Consider the following 23,927-nt stretch of genomic DNA (forward strand, 5'->3'; position numbering starts at 1 on the left):
GAAGATGTGATTGTAGAGGAAGATTTGGGTGATTATTCTCCTGTTTTATAATGGCAGTAATGCATAGTACAGTTTTATTAGGTTTAAAAATTAAAATGACAGTATACTTATTACAGTTAAGTCCATAACCCCCTATAATTCTGAATGCTAATGTATCGACTTACATCCTGCCAGATGGAACAGAACCGCGATGAAAGTCGAGGGATGACTGTATTTATAAAAAAAAATACAATAAACTGAGTTTTAAGATATTGTAATGAATGCTTTTACAATGTTTTATTAACCGCATCAAATAATATGTCAGGAATTTAATAAGTATGTCATATTCTCAAAGAACCTGTACAGCAAGTATTTATAATTGATACACTGAATGAGATTATAACATAACCAAAAATAGAATAATATTTTTATGAATTTAATTTATTTCAAATGATTCACTCTCTCTATCATAAAGAATTAAGTTGTGATCAATCTGCAAATGATCGATCAGGTCAGTCAAGCTGGGTCGAGGTTCCGACATTAATTTATGAAGATAAAGAAGTGCATCTTGAGCAACTTGTCTCCAACTTGATATGAGAGAAATCAATTTTTTTGGATCATTCTGAAATTCATAAAATTTTCACATTAGTTATTACAGTAAAATTTCACTACTCAGATGATTTTGTAAGCTTTTTTTCATATAGTTTTTTAAATATGTTTTTGATTTAAATACTAAAAACTGCACACTTAAAGGAAACATTTTACACCCAAATGTACAATAAATTATTCACCAATATACTAGGATGAAATTTTCTTTAAGATTTTATCATTTATGATTACCCTGAAGTAACTAGAGCTATAAGAAGATTATATAATCTATTAGCAATACATTCCTTGGCTGGTTTAAAATACCACCTTCATGGCAAAAATGGTCATGAGAATGGTATGTTAAAATGTGGCTTTTGGATAGAAAGACCTAGATTCAAATCTTCAAGATGCAAAAAACATTTATGATAATTTTTTGAAAGAAGTCAAGTAAGCTCACCTTCTTTTGTCTCAGAAATGGCAGGAATTATCCTTATTCCCCCCCCCTCCCCCCAAGAAATTTTTATCCTCTGCAAAGAAGAGAAACTGGGTGGAGAATACAGTAACAGACATAATATATTGGCCATGAAAAAATTAATGGAATTAACAAAATAATAAAAAAAAACACTCACAGTTACCTTCAGAATAAACTAAAAAAAAAAAAAAATCAGCTAACGCCATTTTATTCCCGTATACGGGAGTAGGCGAGGCCATTTAGCCCTATCTAACTTTTGGAGACTGAGTGGGCAGTTCAATCTCCACTGGTACCAATCAGAGATAGATGGCCCAAGGCTATCACTAATTAAGCGGTACACAGTGAAGAGAGACGGCTCAAATGTGCCGCCATCTCGTGGTCCCTAACCCTAACACAATATATTTAATGTCTGAAATAATGTGGGTTCTACGGTCGATTTTCTTGAGTTTACAGGACGAAAAACCCGAGTTTCCGGGAGGAAAAACCTGCTTGCCCGTGCCAGAGATCGACTAACTCGGGAACCGGTCGAAAAAAGGCTTAGAAAAATTTCCTCTAGTCGCCGACTAGACTCGAAACCAAGACTTCCTTCGTGCGGCCTAGCGCGATGGTGTGCAAACGCCACATCCACTGAGCTACACAGGCGAATAAACTAATTAAGTTTATAAATAGTTTTAATGAAGCATGTGTGCTAGACATTTACAATTTTTCATGACTTATGCATGTAAAAAAATATATAGAATTTTATTCAAAAACTCCAAAATATTTCATCTAATGTCAGGTGACATCATCAGGAAGACAGACTGGCAACTATTCAAAACATGAATTATAAAAATGAGTAGAAGCATCTGTAAGAAGATCTGAAGACTGATATAGCAAATTACCGACTGATCAGCATATCAGGAGTTGTTATCAATGTACTAATGTGAGAAGTTGGTTAAGACAAAAATACAAGAATGGATTTTGACCTTTATTGAGGTTTCATCAGTGGGAGCCAGACCCACAGGTGATACCAAGGTTGAAGTAATGCAGAAGTCATATTTCCATATACGAGTAGCCAAAAAGTATCACACCTTATTATTAAAATACTCTAGAGTATTTTAATTGTTGTTGGAAGTTTTTCCACTTGGTTATGTTATAAATTAACGATGCCAAGAAATTATATCATTCGTTTAATCCTTCATCCGAGTGTAAGACTTGCACCTGAAGTATTTTCAGGACTGGGAAACTTGTATATAGAAGCTAATGACTTCACATCACTTGCCTTAGTATTCCCCCATCATGCAAAGCACATCTCTTTACAGACTTGTAGTTACAAATGAGACCTTGATAAAGGTCGAAACCAGTCTGGCTAGTGACCCTTCCATTAATGCATAGCATTATACATATCCATAAGGACATGTGCTTTGCATTATGGGTTACTAAGGTAAGTGATGCAAGGTCATTAACTTCTATATACAAGTTGCCCAGTCCTGAAAATACTTCAGGTACAAACTTTGTTTGCTTACACTTGGATAAAGGATTAAACCAAGAATATAATTTCTTGGCATTTTTAACTTACAAGAACAGGTTGAAGATTTGTGAGTTACAGAAATTGGTTGGCAGGTGGAAAAGGGATGATATGGTTGAGACATACAAATTACTGGAGGGTTATTACAAGATAATAAAGATGAAATTTTTCAGAATAGGTCTGGTGGTAGAACTAGGGACCACCCATGGAAACTGACAAGAGTGGAGTTAACTAGGGTGTTAGAACTAGATTTTTTGCTTGGAGAGTGGTGAGTGAGTAGAACAAGTTGTCAGTCTGTTGTGAGTGCCATGACTGTGAATGAATTTAAAACAAGGTATGATAGATATTGTTCAAATGTTGGATACTGCTTGGCATGATGTTTAGGGCCTCCCTTGATGAGTCTAAGGACTCTACAGAGTAGCCTGTAGTTATAATAATAATCATACACATCAGCTGGCTGAGACAGGATCCTGCTAGCATTCCCATGCTTTGACTCATTCTTTGATTCATGTTTTAATGTAGTTAGCAGTCTGTCTCACTGATGATGCTAACGTAACATTGGATAAAATATATTGGAGATTTTGGATAAAATTCTATTTTTTTTAACACATGTAATCTGTGACATTTAAATAATTAAGTTTAATATTAGTTGCAATTAAAAATATTTTACACTTTTTTAGGGATGTATTAATAGGTAAGTAAGTGTATTAATAGAGCTGCAGAGCCATAACAGTTCAGTTAATTTAAATCACATGAAAGGAGTAAAAGCTTCATTGTTTTTAGCTATGGTGAATGCAGCAGGAAATGCTATTATAATTCAAAACAAAACAAAACAAGTACTAAACAGCAAGAAGTTGAATTATACATTAAAAACTACATACCATGAAGATGACTATACCACAGTTCAAAAAGATTCAGACAATCATTACTACTCAAGTTAGGATGGGTTGACTATACCACAGTTCAAAAAGATTCAGACAATCATTACTACTCAAGTTAGGATGGAAAGTTATGAGTCATTTTTTCAAAAAGACTCATAACTTTCCTTGAAGGAATGCTCAAACTTGCAAGTATTTTTACGAAGTTCTTGAAACAACTGAAGAATCATTGTTTGGTTCTAATGAATCCTATGACTGGTGGAGATGAGATGCTTTTTCATAAAGTTAATTTAAACATACAATTTGGTAACAAACAAAATGAAAATGAAAGATATTTCATGATGCTTCATCCCTGACAGCTGAGGTCTTACTTGGTTGTGAACAAAATTTTACCTAAGTAATAAATTAGTGTTTAAATTTTATCATTTAAAGAAATTTAATTTATATTTCTTCAAATGATTAATTGATTTAGAAACATCATCTGAAACTTACTGTTATTAAAGAAAACACTGAACCAATTGCTGCACTTATTATACAGGTATCTCCATGGAGTTAGAAAACTCATCACAGGAAACTCATTATTTACACATTAGCCATTAATCACATAATACCTATCATACCTCTCCTTAAACTCAATTTCTAATGAAGTACTCACAATCACCTCTGGCAACACTGAACTCACTCACTCACTCACCATCCATCAAGCAAAAAATCTGGTTCCTAACACCTTTTGCTAACCAACTCTTACATAACTTCTATGGATGATCCCTCATTTGCTCCCAGCCATGTACTGAAAAGTCTTCAGTGTAATCCTATAAAACTTCTTTATAACTTATATATCCAAAGCAGCAATATCCAAAGAACATTTGGACTGGTGTTTCCCAGGACTTAGTATTAAGTCCCTTACTAGTCCTTTTATACATCATTCATTCATTCATTCATTCTTACCTTAGAGAAACACAAAAGTAGCTTGCTCTGCAGATGATATAACCATCTGGCACACTAGTGACAAAATGAAAGAATTGGAAGAGACCCTAAACAAATCTATGAGAGGATTAGAAAAATGGTCAGATGAACTTAAAATCAACCAGTTTGCTATATTGCATATAGCAAACTCTATGCAATAAATAAAGTACTCAAAGCCTACTTAAAATTATCACCATCTCAACAATCTGAGGAAATTATAATTTACATTGACTCAAGATCAGCTATGGAGGCAATGAAAAATGGCAATACCAAGCCACTCAAGATATCCATAAACTCTTAAATCAACTAAAGTGTTTGGGAAAAAGTTGCATTTTACAATGGATTCCTGCACATGTAAACATTGATTACAATGAAGCAGTTGATAAATTAGCAAAAGAGGCCAGAGAACTCAATTAAGAAACTGACATGATAACTCTTGCTGATGCTAAAGCACTAGCATCAGCAAGAGTTATCATGGCAAGAGTGGAATTAGTTTAGCAAAATCTAAACTAATTCCACTAAAATCAGGATACAATACCAAATTCCTGAAATTAATGTTGACAGAAGGATCTCTGTCACGATAGCAAGACTCTGAACAGTACATCTTAGAGGAATGAAGATCAATAGATGGTATGAGAACATACAGAAACTGTAATAACTGCCTTAATACTGAACTGACACCCACTCACATTTTTACCTGTCCAGCGATTACAGCAGCCTTGCAAACATAGATCCTAATCCTGAACAACAATTCTATACGAATAAGATTATCGACATAGCCAAAGCAGTTCAAAGAGCACATAGAAATATCCAAGATTCCTCAAAGAACAAGACAGCAACATAACTTATATGCTTCTCATCTCTCTCTCTTCCCCCCTTTCCCGCAATCAGTTCAGCTAGCTTTTGAAGCCTAAAAGCTTTCAAATCTATTCTCATAGGGAATAGTCTATAGACTTGCCACAATCTTTGTCACTAGCCTCTATATCCTCTCCAAAACTTCATCCCCAGGTCACTAGACCAGTTCAGTAGTACAGATGTGGCCTTATTAAAGCTTTATAATGTGGCAATAACCTTCCTATTCCTGCTTGTTAATGAGTTCTTCAACAGCCATGCGATATGATGGGTTGCTTTGGCTATCTTTGCAGTATGCCCTCTAACCTTCAATCAACCCAAAGTCCTTGGCCACATCAGTTTCTGTAGTTTAGTTCTATCGATACAGTGCTTGTGATCTCTTTTTCAATGTTAGTCTTCTTCAGTATAAAAAAAAAGTATGTTAAATGAAATAACTGAATGAACTGCTTCTGTGTTTAAAACTTGTGGAATCAAGAAACCTTATAAATTCTCCTCATGTCACAGCACAATTAAAAGAAATAAACTTGTGATCACTTCTCTTTACATGACCTGCACTGACAAGAACTTTATAACTGTTTTAAACAGAATGCTTAAATCTACAGTTGCAGCATAGAATGCTTGTTGGACTAAACTTACAATCTTCTGTTTTATTTCCAAGCAAGCACATAAAAAATAATAAATAAATAAAAATGAAATGAGTTGATACATGTATGCATGTATCAGATCATTGTAGAATAGATAAACAGAAGTTGACAAATGATTCAGCATATCAGCACAGAAGATTGATTGAGGACAAGCCAGAAAAATATTCCAAGATTGAGAAAGGAAAGAGGTTGAAAATTAAAGATGAATATAAGAAAAAAAGGAGAAATTTATAATAGCAGTTTGTCCATACTGGATTTAAGATTTCTGGATATGTACTTTTGGTACCACCTCAGATTAGCCCTGCCACACATTTTTCCAATATTCAATATCAGGTTAATGTCACTTTCTTTCATAATGCAATCCATATAGATTATGAATAAGGATGGAGATAGTGTGCATTGTCTTATACTTGATTTTACGTTAAACCAGTTTCCTGTAATTCCTTCAATTTTGACCGTCAACTTACAGCTTAAATATAGACTATCTTTGTATAAAGTTCCATGTATTAAGGGTGGGAGGACATCATGTTGGAGGTTTAACAGAGTATTAACAGCACTGGGACAGGATTAAAAACTATTTTAATTCTTCTAATATTTCATTTCAGTCACTGAGGCATCTTCAGGGAGTACAAACTGTCACTTGTAATATGAACACAAAGGCAACACAATACTAAATGAAACATGGATATAACACTGAAGTCCTCCTAGCCTTAACAGTAACAATAAATACGAAACCTTCCCAAAATTTGGGAAACGTTAATTCTCCTAGATCATGCATCCTCTATGGGACTTTGTAGGAGAATTAATGTTTCCCAAATTTCGGGAAGTTTTTGTATCTGTATTTATTAAATTCGGTTGATTATTGAGGGCAGCTGTAGATTTCTGCAAGACCAGATTGACCACAGTCATGATTACAGATGTATATTGTTTTGTGTTCCATCTATATGGATGGTGGCTGATTTACCTGTCTGTCCAAAGTATGTCAACTTGTAGGAAACATGGAACTTTATATACTCTGTGAGAGAGAGAGTGAGGAGGGCAGCTTATCTTTAATGGAATGGATAATGGTAGCAAGTTTCAGATGGGACTTAAAAGATGTGCTTATTAGTTTGCACACACATATATATATAAGGACTTGGCTTTTTTTTTTTTTTTTTTTTTTAAATGCCTTCTGAATGATAACTACGTCACTGTGTGTGTGCAGAAAACCCACTCACACAGGTAGATACAACTCCAAACTTCCCTCCCTCCCCTCTCAACAATATGGTATCATTAAAACTAGATAAGAGAGAGCCTACAATCTTTGTTGTATGGAATTTCTTTCTCAACAGAACTGAACTACATACAACACCTTCCTATCCAATGGCTACAGCTCCCACAAAAAAAAAAAAAAAAAAAAATAATAATAATAATATTCAATCCTATCCCCTAATTACCATCCTCTACATTTGGGGTACATCCAAAAATAGGCATATCCTTAAAAAAAAACTTTTAAGCCCCACCTGAGACTTGTTACTTACTTGTTACTCTAGAGATAAGCTTCCTGATCTCTGTTCCTGGAGTATACAAAGTTCCCTGTTCCTGCAAACTGACATACTTTTGACAGACATATAGATCAGCCATCATACGTACAGATGAAAAAAAAAAAAAAAAAAAAAAAAAAACATCTACAATTATGATTGTGGTCAATCTCGTTTTGTAGACCATGCATTGGATACCATCCACAGGATTTTCTGAAAAAACATTGATACATCACAATAAATTTAAAAAAAGAGACTGTTTTAAGAATCAGCAGCTATCTCCCCCAAATTAAACCAAATTTAAATAAATATGGATAGAAAAAACTTCCCAAAATTTCGGAAACATGAATTCTCAGAAATCCCAATTTACAACCAGGTAATCATTCAAATGTCCATAGAGTGCACACCCACTTAGATAGGACTTGAATGTCGTTTTGAACACTTGTGCAAACTCCAGCACATGACATAGGGTTGTAGAATGAGTTAGCCATAATTGTAGCACCATTCAGTTATGTGTTTTGCACTGATAAATCAGTATCTGACTTCAATTTTTTATTCTGTTCTTGTGACATTAACAAACCCATGCTGCATTCTGCAAAAATCAAGACAAATACAGAGGGCTCAAGAATTTAAATCAATCCAATCAATGCTCTAAAGCAGTGGTATCCAACTTTTTTTCTCCCTCCTCCGGTAGAAGCTAATCAATTGCTTTGGTTTGTGTGCTTAAACCAAGAATATAATTTCTTGGCATCTTTAATTTATAGTATAACCAAGTGCAAAAAATTCTCAACATCTATCTCTGATCCAGAGTATATCAGTTCTGATGAATGCATGAGTGCCGCCCTTGTAGTGGAAAGACCTATATAGTGTGTAGTTCAGCAGTTGAGTTGCCAGTTGGATAGGAATGTCAGTACTTCTGGTTTATAGTATGATTGTAGGTGGTGGTGGTGCACATCATTTATATTGCTGTTTAAACAATGGATGTTGGTGAAGTGAATGTAGAAATTTTGTTTTTGGAAATTAATGTTGGTGGATTGTTTGATTGGATCTAAGCTTGACTTTCTGCAGTTGAAATACCACAATAGTGAGATCATCCTTCTTGGGTACTTCAATGTCCACAATTCATATTGGTTCCCCTTCTCCAGTGTCTTTGGCCAAGCGGGCAAGGAAGCTGAGGTATTTGTCATCAGAATAATCTGAGACCTATCTCAGATTATTCTGACAACCTCTTCCAATTTGCCAACACACTTGACCTCTTTCCTAACAAGCTTCTCTTCCAGGTATACTGTGTTTGTCAGTTCTCCTCTTGGTAACTCGAACCACAACCTCATACAAGTTTCTTTTGCCACAGAACAACCTTCGCCCACCAGTTCAGTCTCGTTTCCTTTGGCACTACAATGGTGCCAACTGGGAGGACCTCCACAGGCTTTCGATACAATAGATAGAAAATACATGATCAAATTCCTTGAAAAAACTAACATAGATCTCTATATTATTAATCTCATTAAGCAAAAGCCCTGGGGACATCTATAGAAACCAAATTGACTATATAATAAGCAAAAGATTCCAAAATGCAATAACAGAAACAAAAACATATCCTGGAGCAGACATAGGATCGGACCACAACCCAGTGCTTGCAAAAATCAAAATAAAACTTATGATACCAAGCCAACCATTCATAAGAGAAACTTATAATTCAGACTCACTTAACAACCAAGAAGTTAGACTGCTTTATAAAAGAATTCACAAAATCCCTTAACAAGTGTGACACCCCAACTCACATAGAAAAAGGTGATACACCTTTGCACTACTTGTATATGGATATGAATTCTGCATTACTTCAACCTTCGTATCTCTTCTGGGTCTGGCTCCAACTGACTACATTAATACTTGTCATTAGGTTTGCTTGCCTTTATTAGTGAGGTTCTACTTGGTGGCAGATTTTTGCCTGCTCCTGGGTGGTACCACTGCTGAGCTTCCTGTCCTGGAGTGATTTAGGTCCGAAGCAATGAGTTTATAGGGTCACTTAGTGAGATTTAGAGTGATCTTGAAGATTTCAGTTTTTGGAGAGGTAACATACCTCAATAAAAACCGGTTTGATAGTCGCCCTTCTCATAATGCATAGCATTAAACACATCTAAAGGATGTGTGCTTTGCATTATCAGATACTAAGGCAACTGATGTGAAGCCATTAGCTTCTCTATGCAAGTAACCCTGTCATGAAGCTACCTCATGCACAAACTTTGTTTGCTTACACATGGATAAAGGATTAAACCAAGAATATAATTTTTTGGCATCTTTAATTTACAGTGCAAGTTAGCTATCAACCCGATAATGTGTTGAAGAAAATCCATTATTTTTATTACCTCCCACAGTTTCAGATGCTGAAAACAGTGAAGCATTAGAGTAGACTATGAAACATTACCAAAGGAAGTCTAAATTGTTTATACTTTTTCTATGATCTGTCTAAAGGCAAGGGATCTGATCTCAGTTACCCTTACCTTTCCTAAAACCTGCTTGTTCCTCAGACATCTCTGCTTCAACTTTAGCCTCAATCCTATTTACAATGATCTTTAATAAATCTTGCTTGCCTGAGAGATTAAACGACTAGTTCTATATTTCTTGCAATCCTTCGCATTTCCTTTCTTGTGTAATGGTATGAAAACCAAATTCTTTTGGTCTCTACACCATGATCCTGTCTCCCATATCCTGGTAATCAATCAATCTATAAAACACTTATCCCTCCATACCCTGTGGCCTTAATTAACTCTGCTAGGATCCATCTGCACCTGGGACCTAATTGTTAAGCTGTTTAACCGCTTTTTCAACCTAACTGGAGGAGGTTCCAAATCAAATTTTTTCCAGTAAGAGGAATCCTTCAAATTTTTCTTATCCTGTCTGCTGTACAGTTCCTCACATTATTCTTTCTATCTGTTTTTGATTTCCAGTTTTTCTGTTAGCACTGTTCCATTTGTCATTGATGACATTCAATGTGAGTGAGCTTAAACTTGTGCTTTAGGTCACGAAATAAACAGAATGCGAATTTTATTAGCATAAAATTTTTCCTCATCCTGCCTGATGGCTCTTCTGAGTTCTCTATGTAATCTTATATTCTTCATTCTCTGGAAATCAAGAAAATTATAATAAACAAAATATACCCCTATTAATAGCTCTCTTTGTTCTTTCTAAAGACATTTTATAGCAGTTACTTAAAAAAGAAGGCTAGTGAATAAAGGCATCAATTGCAGCACTGCCACACTTACTTTATTTGGTAAGAGGTATTTTGAATCACTAGTTAGTACGAGGGGTTTTTGAAAAGTAAGGTAACACATTCTTTTTCTTAATAATAGTGAAAGGGAATGAAATAAAACACAGACAGATAGACCCATTTTTTGCAAGCAAAAGGAGCTTTGCTAAGTGACATTCACCATGATCTCATTGATGTGTGTGCGTGTGGCAAAAAGGTATTGTCAAACAAGATGTGTTTTTGGTGCAATGAATTTAAAGCAGACTGTGGTGACATGGAAGATCGACATTGGGCAGGCAGGCCTTCATTAAGCAAGGCAGAAGACAACATTTCACACATTAAGGACATCACTCTTGAAGACTAGCAAGTAAAACCGCATGAAATTACACAAGTGATGAACTTGAGAAGTCCACTGTCTAAGAAACTGTTCATGATGTCCTTTGCTTTTGAAAGGTCTGCTTCTGCTGGGTGTCCAGATAATTGTCAGAGGAGTACAAGGTAACATGCATGGGAATGTGTCTAGAGAATCTGTTGAGATACAGTGGCAAAGGAGAGATTTCCTTGATTGCCTAGTCACAGGAGACAAAAACGCAAGGTCATCACTTTATCCCAGAGAGCAAACATGACCAGAAAACATCCACAATCTCCTGTGTGCAAAAAATTCAAAACTGTTCACATAGTGTTATGGCCACAGTGTTCTGGGCTCACCAAGGCATTCTGTTGGTGAATTTCTTGCCAAAGGGAGGAATAATTAATGCAACGCTTTACTATGTAACATTGGACAAACTGAAAGCCAACATTCGATGCAAACATCCAGGACTCCTGACAAGCAGTGTGACTTTGGTGCATGACAACATTAATCCACACTGTGCACACCACTCATGAGTGGTTGTGCTGCAATTGTTGAGAAACTGCAACATCTACCCTCTCCCTATAGTTCAGACTTAGCACTCAGACTTCCATTTGTTTGCCCTTCATCCCTCTAAGAAACCTTTCCAGAAAGAATTTCACTAGAGATGAGGAAGTTCATCAGGTGTTGCATGTTGGTTACTGGGCATGGGCACAGATTTCTTCAGTACTGGTAGTAATAAACTGATCTATTCTATTTCTTGGTGTATAATTTCAACTTCCTATTCTTAAACATCCTCAAGAAAATAAAAGTTTTACCTTACTTTTCAGAAACCCCCTCGTATTATATTGATAAGACTGAAATACACTTATAACTAAGATTTAAAAGATAAAAAGTGAAAACAAATTACCTTTTTACGGTACATTTTGACCAGCTGTAGTTGTCTTAATATATCCTTTTTTTGTTCTAAAGAACTCTCAAGTTTTGTCAAAAACTTTTTTAATTCTTCAGTATTATTACAGTTTAAAACTTCATCAAAGTTAATCTCTAAATTTACATTTTTATATTCTTCACGTGTTTCACCAGGTATTTCTTTGTTACTTAGAGCAAATGTTTGAAGAATGGAAGAGTTGGTTATTAAGCTAGTAGCAGAAGACTGCTCATCTTCAGTGCACTGCCTCAATTTTAGATTAAGTTTACTGTCAAGAATAACATCAGACTTTACATTTTTGATGATATTATGCTGTAATGGTGATGTTCTAAACCGAGCAATTCTTTTTAACTTCTCTTTAAGACTCGAGCTCATCTGAAAATAAATAACTATCAAACTAACAAAAAAGTGCAAAGCATAAAATTAAAAAAAAAACATTAAATGTAACAGCACTATATATCATATAAAAAATTTTATTTCATTAACAATTATGTTTCCACATTACACAATTAGAAAATTACTGCTATACCATGTCATAGCAAGAAATTATATTCTTGTTTAATCCCTTATTCAAATATAAGCAAACAAAGTTGCACATTAAGTACTTCGCAGCTAGGCTACTTGTATATATAGGCTATTAACTTGAGATCGATTGATTTAGCACCATAAGTGTCTTATGGGAAAAGTAACCACCCAGACCAGTTTTGACATTTATTGAGCATCAGTGCAAGCCAGACCCCAGGAAGACACAATGATCGAATTAATGCAGAAATCATATTTTCTGCATCTACAAGTAATAAAAAAAGTGTATCATATATTAAAACACTGGATCAGAGATAGTTGTAAAAAAGGTTTTTTCACTTGGTTACAAAGTAAATTATATTTGACAAAATATTAAATTTTTGTTTAATCCTTTCTCTCTAAGTGTAAGCAAACAAAGTTTGCATATGAAGTATCTTCACGACTATTTTACTTATATACAGAGACTGTTGATTTCAAATCATTACTGCTATACTGCATGGGAAATTATTATTATTATTATTAACAAAGCTGCACATGAAGTATCTTCACAGCTGGGCTACTTGTATATATAGACTATTAATTCACATCGATTGATTTGCACCATAAGTCTTATGGGAAGAGTAACTACCCAGACCAGTTTTCAAAAAAAGTTAAACTATGTGAAAGTAGTGGTAGTCCATGGGCGCAAGTATTCACCTCTACAAGTTAACCGAAAAAAAAAAAAAAAAAAAAACACATACATACATACATATATATATACATACATATATATACATATATATATATATATATATATATATACACACATATATATACATATATATATATATAGCTTCATATATGTAAGTTTCCAAGCACATACATAGAAACAGAGGAGAGGTCCTCTAGTAGGATGGAGGAGATTAAGACTTTTGTATCGTCGATGGAGCGACCAATGACAGTACCACGTACACGGCCAAGATGGTGGTGAGCCTATAACAGATGATGAGCTGGCCGACAAAGTGCCGGGAGTGCGCTGGGTGTCGTTACAGTCAAGTTGGTGTTCGTTTCTTCCAACCTCTCTGTAACATTTCCTGGTGTTCTGTTGATCTACAAAACAACTCTTGCCGCAACATTCGGTGCAGTAATTTGTCCCAATTGAGCAGATTCTTGGGTTTCTCATCAACGTTTGTGCTGCCTCTGTGACAAGGGGGGCTGAGATTTCTAACAAAGTCGAATCCGATTCCCACGAGGTTTGCCGCATGGGATGGGGTCAAGGCGAACTGCTCCTCAGAATGAATTCGATAATCTACGACGTAGAGTACTGTGGTGCTCAATGAGATGGAGCACCCAGACTGTGATGCAGTCGAAACTGAGTGAATTGCAGCGATGCATTCGTTGATCGAATGCAACCTGGTTGATCCAGCCAGTTTCAATATATAGTTTCAAATATTATGTTGAACTCAGTGAGGGCGGAAACCTTGAGTAGAGCAAATGTTACCACAGACTTAACTGGCTTGTGGAGATAGGAGGAGGTCTGTGTAGCTCAGTGGAAGTAACGCGTACATCCTCTGTGCTTGGTGGCTCGAAGTCAGACTTAGGTTCATGTCTGGATGCTGACTGGAGGAACTTTTTCTAAGCCTTTCTTCAACCGCTTCCCGAGTTAGTCAATCTCTGGCGCACAGGCGAGCGGGTTTTTCCTCCCGGAAAGTTGGGTTTTTTTATCCCGTAAACCCAAGAAAATCAGCCGTAGTACTCACATTATTTCAGACAGTAACATATCTTGTTAGGGTTAGGTACCAAGCGATGGCAGCACTTGTTTGCCAGCCTCTTCATCGGTGGCTGCTATATTTAGTGATAGACATGGGCCAACTATCTCTGATTGGCTACCGGTGGAGATTGAACTGCGCACTCAGTCTCCAAAAGCTGGATAGGGTATAAAAGGCCTTGCTTACTCCCTACAAGGGAATAAAAGACGTTAACTGATAACTGATACATAGAAACAGCTAAATTTACACCTGGCTTGCGACAGGTATTGAAATAAAACCATGAAACCACCGCCATCTATTATCTTTCTCAGATAAGCTCTGCTGAAGCTTCAAGGAGGAAAGCAGAAATGCCACCCAAACAAACAAGTATATCAAAAAGAATGTACTCAGTAACTCCTGTATACTGAATTTTTGTAGAGAAGTAAAATATCAGTATCAAATACAGAATTATTATTATTATTATATAACATTCTTTACTAAACTGAAAATATATGTAAATAGCCTGTATGATAATGATAACACTTTGCCAAACTTAAAAAAAAAAAGAAGGAAATTATATATATATAATAAAATGCATCATGTAATCACATTGTCTACCTTGTGTAACTGTGAACTATACTTGTAAACCATTACTGAAATTGTTATTATTCTGTTATATGAATTTCACATTGTGAAAATTATAAAGATCATAAGAGCGAAATGTATAATGTAAGAAATTATAGTGCTGTTACCTAAATGTTATAAAATATATATGTCATTTCTCTGGGAGGTAATAAAAAGTGAAAGTAAAGTGATACTTTCACTTTACTTTCACTTATTGTATCATAATATACAAATGTTAAGTACAGAATTGAAAGTACTTGTATACTGATATGTACACTTGTATATAATGTAAATAAGTAGGTATGAATAATAAAGTTAAGGACTAAAAAAACATCTGACCTTCATGGAGTCAGAGACTCATTGTGGGAGGTATATGCTATTGCACACAATGCTCATCCAACTGTGCTTTAAAATGATTCAATGTGTTCACATTCACAACACACTCAGGCAATGCATTCCACTCACCATCTACTCTGTGCAAAGAACCTGCTCCTCACTCCTCTGCTCACAACCTCCTTATCAGTTTCCAGCAATGGCCTCTTGTTTTACCTTCATTTTCCATTCTATGAAAAATATCTTACATGTCAACCTGATAACTCCTGACTAGCTTATATGTCTCAATCATATCCTCCCTCTTCCTCCTATTCACAAGGCATTGCAACTTACATTATCTCAATCTGTCCTCATACTCCACATTCCAAAGACCACTGACGACCTTTGTGAATCTTCTCTGGACCCTTTCCAACATATCCTCATCCATGAAACCTGGCAAGCAAATCTGTGCACAATAATTCTTAAGATGCTTGATCAAGGCCTTATACAATGGCATCATAACCTCTCTATTTCTGCTTATCAGGGTTCTCTGCATCATTGCCATTATCCGATGTGCCCAGGAGCGCACCAAGGGTATTTGCCGCCCAGGTGCAAACTTTTATCAGCCGCCCCTTAAAAAAATAACTAAAAGTAATTGCATGTAGCATTTACTACAATAAATAAAATATCAATGTTATCGCCCAGGTGCAGTGCACCCTTTGCACCCTCAGGTTGGCGCAGCCCTGGATGTGCCATTTTCACAACACATGCAACGTGGCCCTTGAATTTCAGGTCCTTGTCCACCATCACTCCTGGATCTCTCATCTCCTCTACTGTAGTATAGCAGTAATATGAAAGTGACAACTAGATCAATCCAATTTACAGTGCAATGTTATCCAGCAGAAAGATTAATATATTTTGTCACTGTTTTCTATGAACTTCTGTTTTGCTGTTACTACAAAAAAAAAAGATGTTAGGCATTAGTGACTGATCTGTGCACAACTAAAATTATATAACATGTTTTCTTAAAAAAATAGTTTTATTTTAATATTCTTAATTAATCTATAGATCATACATATCTAGATTTTCTCTTCTGAAATTGGAATCCAGCCTCTGGCCATTTGAATGAAAGAAATAAGTACACATTAGTACAGTATAAGATACAAAAAGACATTCTACTAAAGTTGCATTGAACATATTATTACATGTTTTATTAAAAACTGCAAATAACATTATCAAAAAAGTAGTAATGACGGAGATGTAACTGCAAGGCTGCTGAAATAAAAAAAAAAGAGTTACACACTATTTGATTTTGCAACTCCATGTTATTTATGGAATGCTCTAGTAGTGTACTGAAAAATATAAAAATATTCCTCTGCAAAAATATTTTGGACTTCAAAGGAGAAATTGCGAATCATTCATTTGGATGACCATTATCAAATTAATATTTCAGCATGCAAGAAAATGCAAACACACTAAGCATGCTGTAAATGTCCAAGTGTTTTTACATAAACCAGTCTATTCAACCAGCACTACTGTATAAAACTTTCCTAAACACCATGATAATTAGAAAGTTATTTCTTTTAGTTGAAAAATACAAAATGAATTAATTAGTAAACTAGCTATAAAAATTCAGAATTTGAATTTTCTCATGTCCAATAAAATATATCATCAAATTCCTGATATGCAACCTTCACAGTGATGTGTAGAGGATATTATGATACTACATGAAAAGCTACATTAATACTAACTTTCAATTGACAATTTTCCACCAAATTAATCTATTATCTGTCAAGACTCCAATATTATTAGTTTCTGTCTTTTAAGGCACCTCTTACCATATCAATACACCTAGATCTTTGTCTTTCTCTGGGTGTTCTTCCTGTCATCCTGGCAAACAACACTTATTTTACTAATCTTTCCTCTCCTATTCTGCTAAAGTGACTATACTACCTGAGATCAGCTCTGCAAACACACTCCTGCATACTAACAATATCAAGTTCCTTCCTAATATCTTTAGTTTTTAATATGATACTCCCACTGATGCCATCTATTCACTCTCAATCTTTTTGTCAGAACTATCTGTGTTCTCCAGTCTTTGATATTCTTCTTCTTCTTCTGCAGCTTGTCCCACTTAAGTGGAGTCACTGTTTTGGGTGAGTCTCCTGCACATCTCTTGTCTTGGGCTGTAACCACATCCAAGTTCTTCATCCTCAAGTCCTCCTCCACCAGCTCCCTCCATCTTTTCTTTGGCTGCCAATGCTTCCTCCTCCCACATATTCATCCTCCCTCCTCATCACACGACAAAATCATCTCAACCTTGACTCCTGAATCTTCACTCCTAAGTTCGTAACTTTTACCGTTCCTCCTCACATAGTCATTTCTCAGATGATCCTTTCTGGTCACATCACACATCCACCTAAGAATTCTCATCTCTGCTACCTCCATCCTGCTGATGTTATTTTTCCTCAGGCCACAGTTTCCATAGCATACTTCATAGCTGGTCTCACTACTGTCCTATAGATTTTGCCTTTTAGATTGATTGGCACCCTCTTATCGCATAGCACTCCAGCCATCTCTCTCTCTCCAGTTCCTCCATCCTCTTCCCCTGTTGAACCTAAGTATCTAAAGTCCCTAATCTTCCTGATGACATTTCCTTCCAGCTCTAGATCCAGAGCCTCTGTAGCTCAGTTAGTATAGACAAAGCCCTTTGTTCAGAAAGACCTGGGTTCGATTCCCTGTAAGTGACGTGTGGAACCTTTATCTGGTCTCTTTCAACTAAAGGTGAGTTAGCTGGTCTCAAAGGGAGGTGGGGGTTTTTTCACCTGGAAACTCGTGTTTTTCGTCCCCCAGAACAGGCAAACCAGCCCCGTGAACATGCATGGATTGCAGTCACGAATACGTCCCAGCCATATGCTGGTCCACGGCCCAGATAAAATTGGGGATTGGGGAAAGCAATGGTGAACTACCCTGTAAAAATCGCACCAGGAATACTTTGTGGGCAATGCCTACAAAGTCACCTACAGTCAGAAACGACTGAAAGGGAAAATCAGAAAATCAGTCGAGATCTGTCTCCTGGTCGCCATCCACTTTGCAACACATATACTCTGTCTTACTTTTGCTCAGTCTCATACCTCTCTCTTCCAGTAATTTCCACCTTCTTTTCAGTTTCTTTTTAATTTTTTCTTTTCATGCTGACCCTTGATGCAAGCCAACTGTCACTTGAAAATTTTCTGTCTGTTCCAGGCAGGTCCGAACGCTTGTTGTCACATTTCTGTACATCTCCTGCACCAACCGGACATATTTCTCCGGTACCTTCTTCTCCCTCAGACACTTCCAGACTTCTTGCCTTGGCACTCTATCGTATGCTTTCTCCAGATCAATAAACACCAGATGTAACTCCTGTTTTTTCACTCAAAAATTTTCATCATCTGCTGTAACCCAAAGATAGCATCTGTCATTGATCAACCAGGCATGAAGTCAAATTTCTCCTTTGCAATCTCCACCTCTTTCCTCAATTTTCCATCAAGAACCCTTTCTAGTATTTTCATTGTGTGGGACATCAACTTTATTCCTCTGTAATTCATACAGTCTTGTGCATCCCTTTTATCCTTGTAGATGGAGACAAGCATACTTTCCCTCCACTCCTCAGGTATATTTTCCTGTTGGCAAACTTTTATGAACAGATCCCACAGCAGGACAATTCCCTCTTTCCCCAGTGCCTTCCATGCCTCCACTGGGATCCTGTCAGGGCCCACCGATTTTCCATTCTTCATCCTCTTCATGGCCTCCTTCACTTCAATTCTACTGATGTTCTGCACCATCCCTTCATAAGGTACCCATTTCTCTGTGAGTCCTTGCATTTTACTCATTCAAAAGTCCTTCAAAGTATATTCTCCATCTGTTTCTTATATCCACATCCCTCCTTAATACTCTCCCTCCAGAGTCTTTGTCTGCCTCACATGTACATGTCCTTTGATGCCTTATTTCTACATTTTGCTAATTGATACATTTTTCTCTGTCCTTCCTTTGTTTCTAATTGATCATAATTGATCTGTTGGGATTACCTTACAATTTATCACTTCCTTATGATGTTCCCTCTTAAGGAAGTGATTTCTTCCCCCTTTCTCCAGTCTTTGATAAAGTGTTATATTTCAAAATCAAGTCTCAAATACACGAGTTAAAACTGGTTTAAACACTGTCTTACATACAACTAAGTTTAGTGTTTTGACTTTTCTCTTATTCCATATATATTTATTCAGTAGACTTCAAACCAGCTTTGCTAATTCTGTTGTCTATTTCAATATTTAATTTGGCATTTTATAAACTGATCTAGAGTTCTGGATTTCATCATAGCATCAGAGGATCTGATTGTGACTGAGATGCCATACTTGCCCCCAATGGTGAGATTGACCATGTAGTCCTGGCTTAGAGGATGAATAGGCATCAAAACCAGTGACAGCCAGTGAAAATTTGAAGTGGTTGTGCTGCATATACAAAATAAGAAAAATGATTCATTTTTTCCTAATCAGTAACCAATTTATTAATAAGTAAATTTACATATTAAAAATTAAGGGTCAAAGCTGTATAACTGAGAGGAGACCTCCACATAGCCTTTAAAGGAATGCGGAGAACCGACCAGGGCTTCTGACCTAATGTCCAATCCTCACATTCTCGTGGTGCACCCTGTTGGGTATCTACTTTGATACTGAACGAACGAGGATGGGCTGGCAATTTGGGATTTAGCCGACCAAATTGTATTCTTATTGGTTAAAGCAAAATAAAAAATGATGGTACAACATGACAAAATTTCATGCCGGCTGGGCATCGCCCAGTTAAACAAGGCCCCCGTTGTTTTCACCAGGGAACCAGGGCGAACAGCGAAAAGTCAGCTACTGGAACAAATCTGAAAACAAACCCCAACTCAACATCACCAGAGTTAAAGATCGGTACTATCAACGTAAGAAGCCTGAATGGCAAAGAAATGGAGCTAGCTGAGGAATTAGATAAGTACCAGATCGACATAAGAGGGGTGACTGAAACAAAAAAGACAAAAACTGGTGAGATCTTTCTGAGCAATAAATACAAAATGCTATACTCAGGCAATGACAATCAAGGAAAAGAAGGAGTAGCCATAGTATTCAACACAAAATACGAGGCTAATCTTCTTGAATGGCAGTCAGTCTCAAGTAGAGTAATGTGGGCAAATATGAGAATGGGGAACTGGACAATGAGACTTATTTGTGCCTATGGTCCCACAGAAGGTTCTACTAAGGTAGAAGTGGAAGAATTTTTTGACACTTTAGAAAATGCAACTGACACAATGAAAAAGGAAAAGTTGGTCCTTGTTGGGGATCTAAATAGCAGAGTAGGAAATGATTGTGAGACATACAAAAATATTTTGGGAAAATTTGGAGAAAAGAGCAAAGCTAATAATAATGGCATATATCTGTTGGATTTCTGCTCAGGACATGGACTGGTTATTACTAACACCATGTTCCAACATAAAAATGTGCACAAATTCACATGGGGAGAAGAGGCAAGGAATAAGAAAAGTCTCATTGACTATGTTATTGTTGATAGTGATGTTTTCTCCCTGGTGCAGGACACCAGAGTGTACAGAGGATTTGAAATTGGAAGTGATCACTATTTAGTCTTGAGCGGGATAAAATTGAATTTCATATTGAAAAGAATAACATGTAAGAAAGTTTTAAAGCGAATAAAAGTTGAGCAGCTCTCAGATGTGAACTGTAGACTAAAATACAGTAAGATTATTGAAAAGAAAATGAAAGAGTTTGAGAACAGGAATCAAACCTTGGAGATTCAGTGGCAAACTCTGAAGGAAACATTGATTGATTCTGCCAGAGAGGCATGTGGTGAGGTTGTCTGCAAGGATAAAAAAATCAGAACTCCCTGGTGGACACAGGAAGTTAAAGAGGCAGTGAAGGAAAAGAAGAAAGCATATCAAAAGTTCCTGGCAAATAAGTCAGCTTTTACTCTTACAGAATACAGAGACAAATGTAAGAAAGATAAACACTGTGTAAAACTAGCTAAACAAAAGTCATGGGAGGACTTTGGCAAGAATATAGAAAATAAATATCAAGAAGGTGGCAAAATATTCTGGAGGTTGTTGAAGAAACTTAGAAATGGAGGAAAGAGTGCTGTAAAAGGAGTTAGAGATGATAAAGGTGACATGAAAACAGGAGAAAAAGATATCCTTGAAGTATGGAGTAATTACTTTGAAAAACTGCTAAATGAAACAAGCAGCGATGGCAGCACGGTGGTAAAAAATACTGACCAGGCATGCAGTCAGGAATACATATCCATACTTGAAGTAGAAAAAGCCATCAAAGGTTTGAAATGTGGAAAAGCAGCAGGAGTAGATGATATTTGACCAGAAATGCTGAAGTATGGTGGTATAAAAGTCTTACAGTGGCTGCACTGCATAGTTCAGTAAGCCTGGACAGAGGGACGAATTCCCGATGATCGGAGTAGAGCTCTCATAGTACCCATATATAAAAAGGGAAATAAAACTGAATGTGAGAATTACAAAGGTATTTCCCTCTTGAGTGTTCCTGGCAAGATCTATGCAAGTATACTTGAGAAACGGTTGAGAAGAATTGTGGAAGAAAAGCTTGGTGAAGAACAAGCTGGATTCAGGCCAAATAGAGGCTGTCAGGATCAGATCTTCACTTTACGACAAATAGTCGAGAAAGCATGGGAATATAACAAAGATCTGTATTTAAGTTTTGTCGATTTGGAAAAGGCATATGACAAGGTGCCAAGAGAGAAGCTATTCAATACGCTGCAGTTATATGGTGTCAATGGGGCATTATATCAAGCAATACTTAGTCTTTATTTGAGTTGTAAGTCAGCAGTTAGAATTGAAGGAAGTACAGGAAGATGGTTTAATGTTAAATCTGGTGTGAGACAAGGATGTACATTATCCCCTCTGTTATTCATTATCTATATGGATCACATTATGAAGGAAAGTGGTATTAAACCTGATATCAAAATTGGAGATGTTAATGTCAGCTCTTTGCTTTATGCGGATGATGTTATACTTCTAAATAAATCCACAACAAGTCTGCAAGATTCTCTGACTAAATTGAATAGCTGTTGTAATAGATATGGTATGAAGGTCAGCAATAAAAAGACAAAGACAATGAAAATAGGCAGAATCATTGAAAATGTCAACTGTGTTGTGAATGGAGAACCTGTGGAACAAGTAAAACATTTCAGCTACTTAGGCACGATTTACCAAGATGGTAAATTAAATATAGAAATAGACAACAGAATCAGCAAAGCTGGTATGGTGGGAAGCCAATTGAATAAATTCATATGGAATAAGAGAGAAATTAGTCGGAACACTAAATTAGCTGTATACAAGACAGTGTTCAAACCAGTTTTAACTTATGGATCTGAGAGCTGGGTCAGAAGTAAAATACTTGACCAAAGACTAGAGACCGCAGATATGAGAGTCCTGAGAAAGATTATAGGCGTGAACAGATGGCATCAATGGCAATATCATATTAAAAATGAGGATATTAGGAAAGAACTCGACATTGTCAGCATCCAGGAATGCGTTAGCAGAGCTAATCTCAGGTGGTATGGTCACTTAAATAGAATGGGAGAGGAAAGATTAGCAAAACAAGTGTTCTCTGCCAGGTTGGCAGGAAAACGACCCAGAGGAAGACCAAGATATAGGTGGATTGATACGGTACAAAGTGCCTTAGACGATAGAAATATAAGATCTAATAATGTTGGAGTCTTGACAAGTAACAGACTGATTTGGAGGAAAATTGTAGATAGGAAGTTAGTAATGATGTAATTTTTTCATGTAGTACTGTCATATCCTGTACACCCCTTGAGGGTACATGGCAGGAATTTGATGATGATGATGAAATTAAAAATATTATTTGAAAATAAAATCCATAAATAAAATAAGATTTACCAAAAATATTTCACTCTCACCACGAACGCACATCAATAATAAAAGTTTCATATCTCACAGAAATAATGTGCATAAGCATACAATTTATCTGTGGTGACCCTACTCAGCAAGCAGTCGAATTCATTTGTTATGTGCAGAGACAATTGCAAACGAATATCGGTAAGTCTGGCAGCAACTGAATGAACATGATAATTCCGACACTGTGCTCGATCGTAGTGCATTTGTTTCATAATCTAAAGCATTTATCAAACAATTCCAATTATTAACTATTAAATCAATGTCAAAATATAAACTGTAACCTTTAACAGTCAAGAACCTGTTAATGCAAAAATAAGAAGTTATTATTTAAATTTAATTTAATTTTTGCATTTTTTCCTTGGGGTTGTTGCAATGTTGCAGTGCTTATGTATAAGCCGACACTGATCAAAACAGAAGGAAGTAATGTGGAATTATAAGGAAGGTGAGTATAATAGAAACCAGCTTGCAATAATACAATGGATGAAAGAATTTAAGGAAGAGAGGTCGTTAGTCCATGGGAGATATTAAATAATATTAAAAAAATATTAAAAAAAAAAAAGATAAACCAATTTGGAGTTAAATCAATGAGAGAAGGAATAAAAAGGGAATTGCAGAAGAAAAAGATTATGGAAGGCATATGAAGAGAGGTGGAGAGCAGTTGCATGAGGAATATAAGGCTCAGGCTAGGAAAGTGATTAATAGTGTAAGGAGTGGAAAAATGACAGCAGACAGATTGTCATGTTGGGGAGAGATGGGCTATTTAATGATTCAAAGTCAGGTGACATTGTTGAGCTATTTAATGATTGCTTTACTAAAGTGTTCCATCCTGGTACTACA

At 36.2% G+C, this 23,927-nt stretch overlaps 1 protein-coding gene across 2 annotated transcripts in view; it reads right to left on the minus strand.

Annotated features, from left to right (window-relative positions):
- Nucleotides 1–293: 293 nt before the first annotated feature.
- Nucleotides 294–23,927, minus strand: part of LOC150107296 (uncharacterized) — a 63,086-nt gene continuing 39,452 nt past the window's right edge. The window contains exons 3-5 of one of the 2 annotated variants that reach the window (XM_090391157.1): nucleotides 16,194–16,231; nucleotides 11,913–12,308; nucleotides 294–601 (exon numbers count right to left, since the gene is read on the minus strand). In XM_090391157.1, coding sequence (XP_090247283.1) covers nucleotides 416–601; nucleotides 11,913–12,308 — 582 coding nt within the window. In that variant the 5' untranslated portion in view covers nucleotides 16,194–16,231 and the 3' untranslated portion in view covers nucleotides 294–415. The remainder of the gene's footprint in view (nucleotides 602–11,912; nucleotides 12,309–16,193; nucleotides 16,232–23,927) is intronic. The other variant, XM_090391156.1, reaches the window with a different exon arrangement.

This window comes from Typopeltis vanoorti, chromosome 4 (assembly GCF_054136105.1).
Source record: "Typopeltis vanoorti isolate ZY-2024b chromosome 4, IOZ_Tvanoo_1.0, whole genome shotgun sequence".
Taxonomy (NCBI): Eukaryota; Metazoa; Arthropoda; class Arachnida; order Uropygi; family Thelyphonidae; genus Typopeltis; species Typopeltis vanoorti.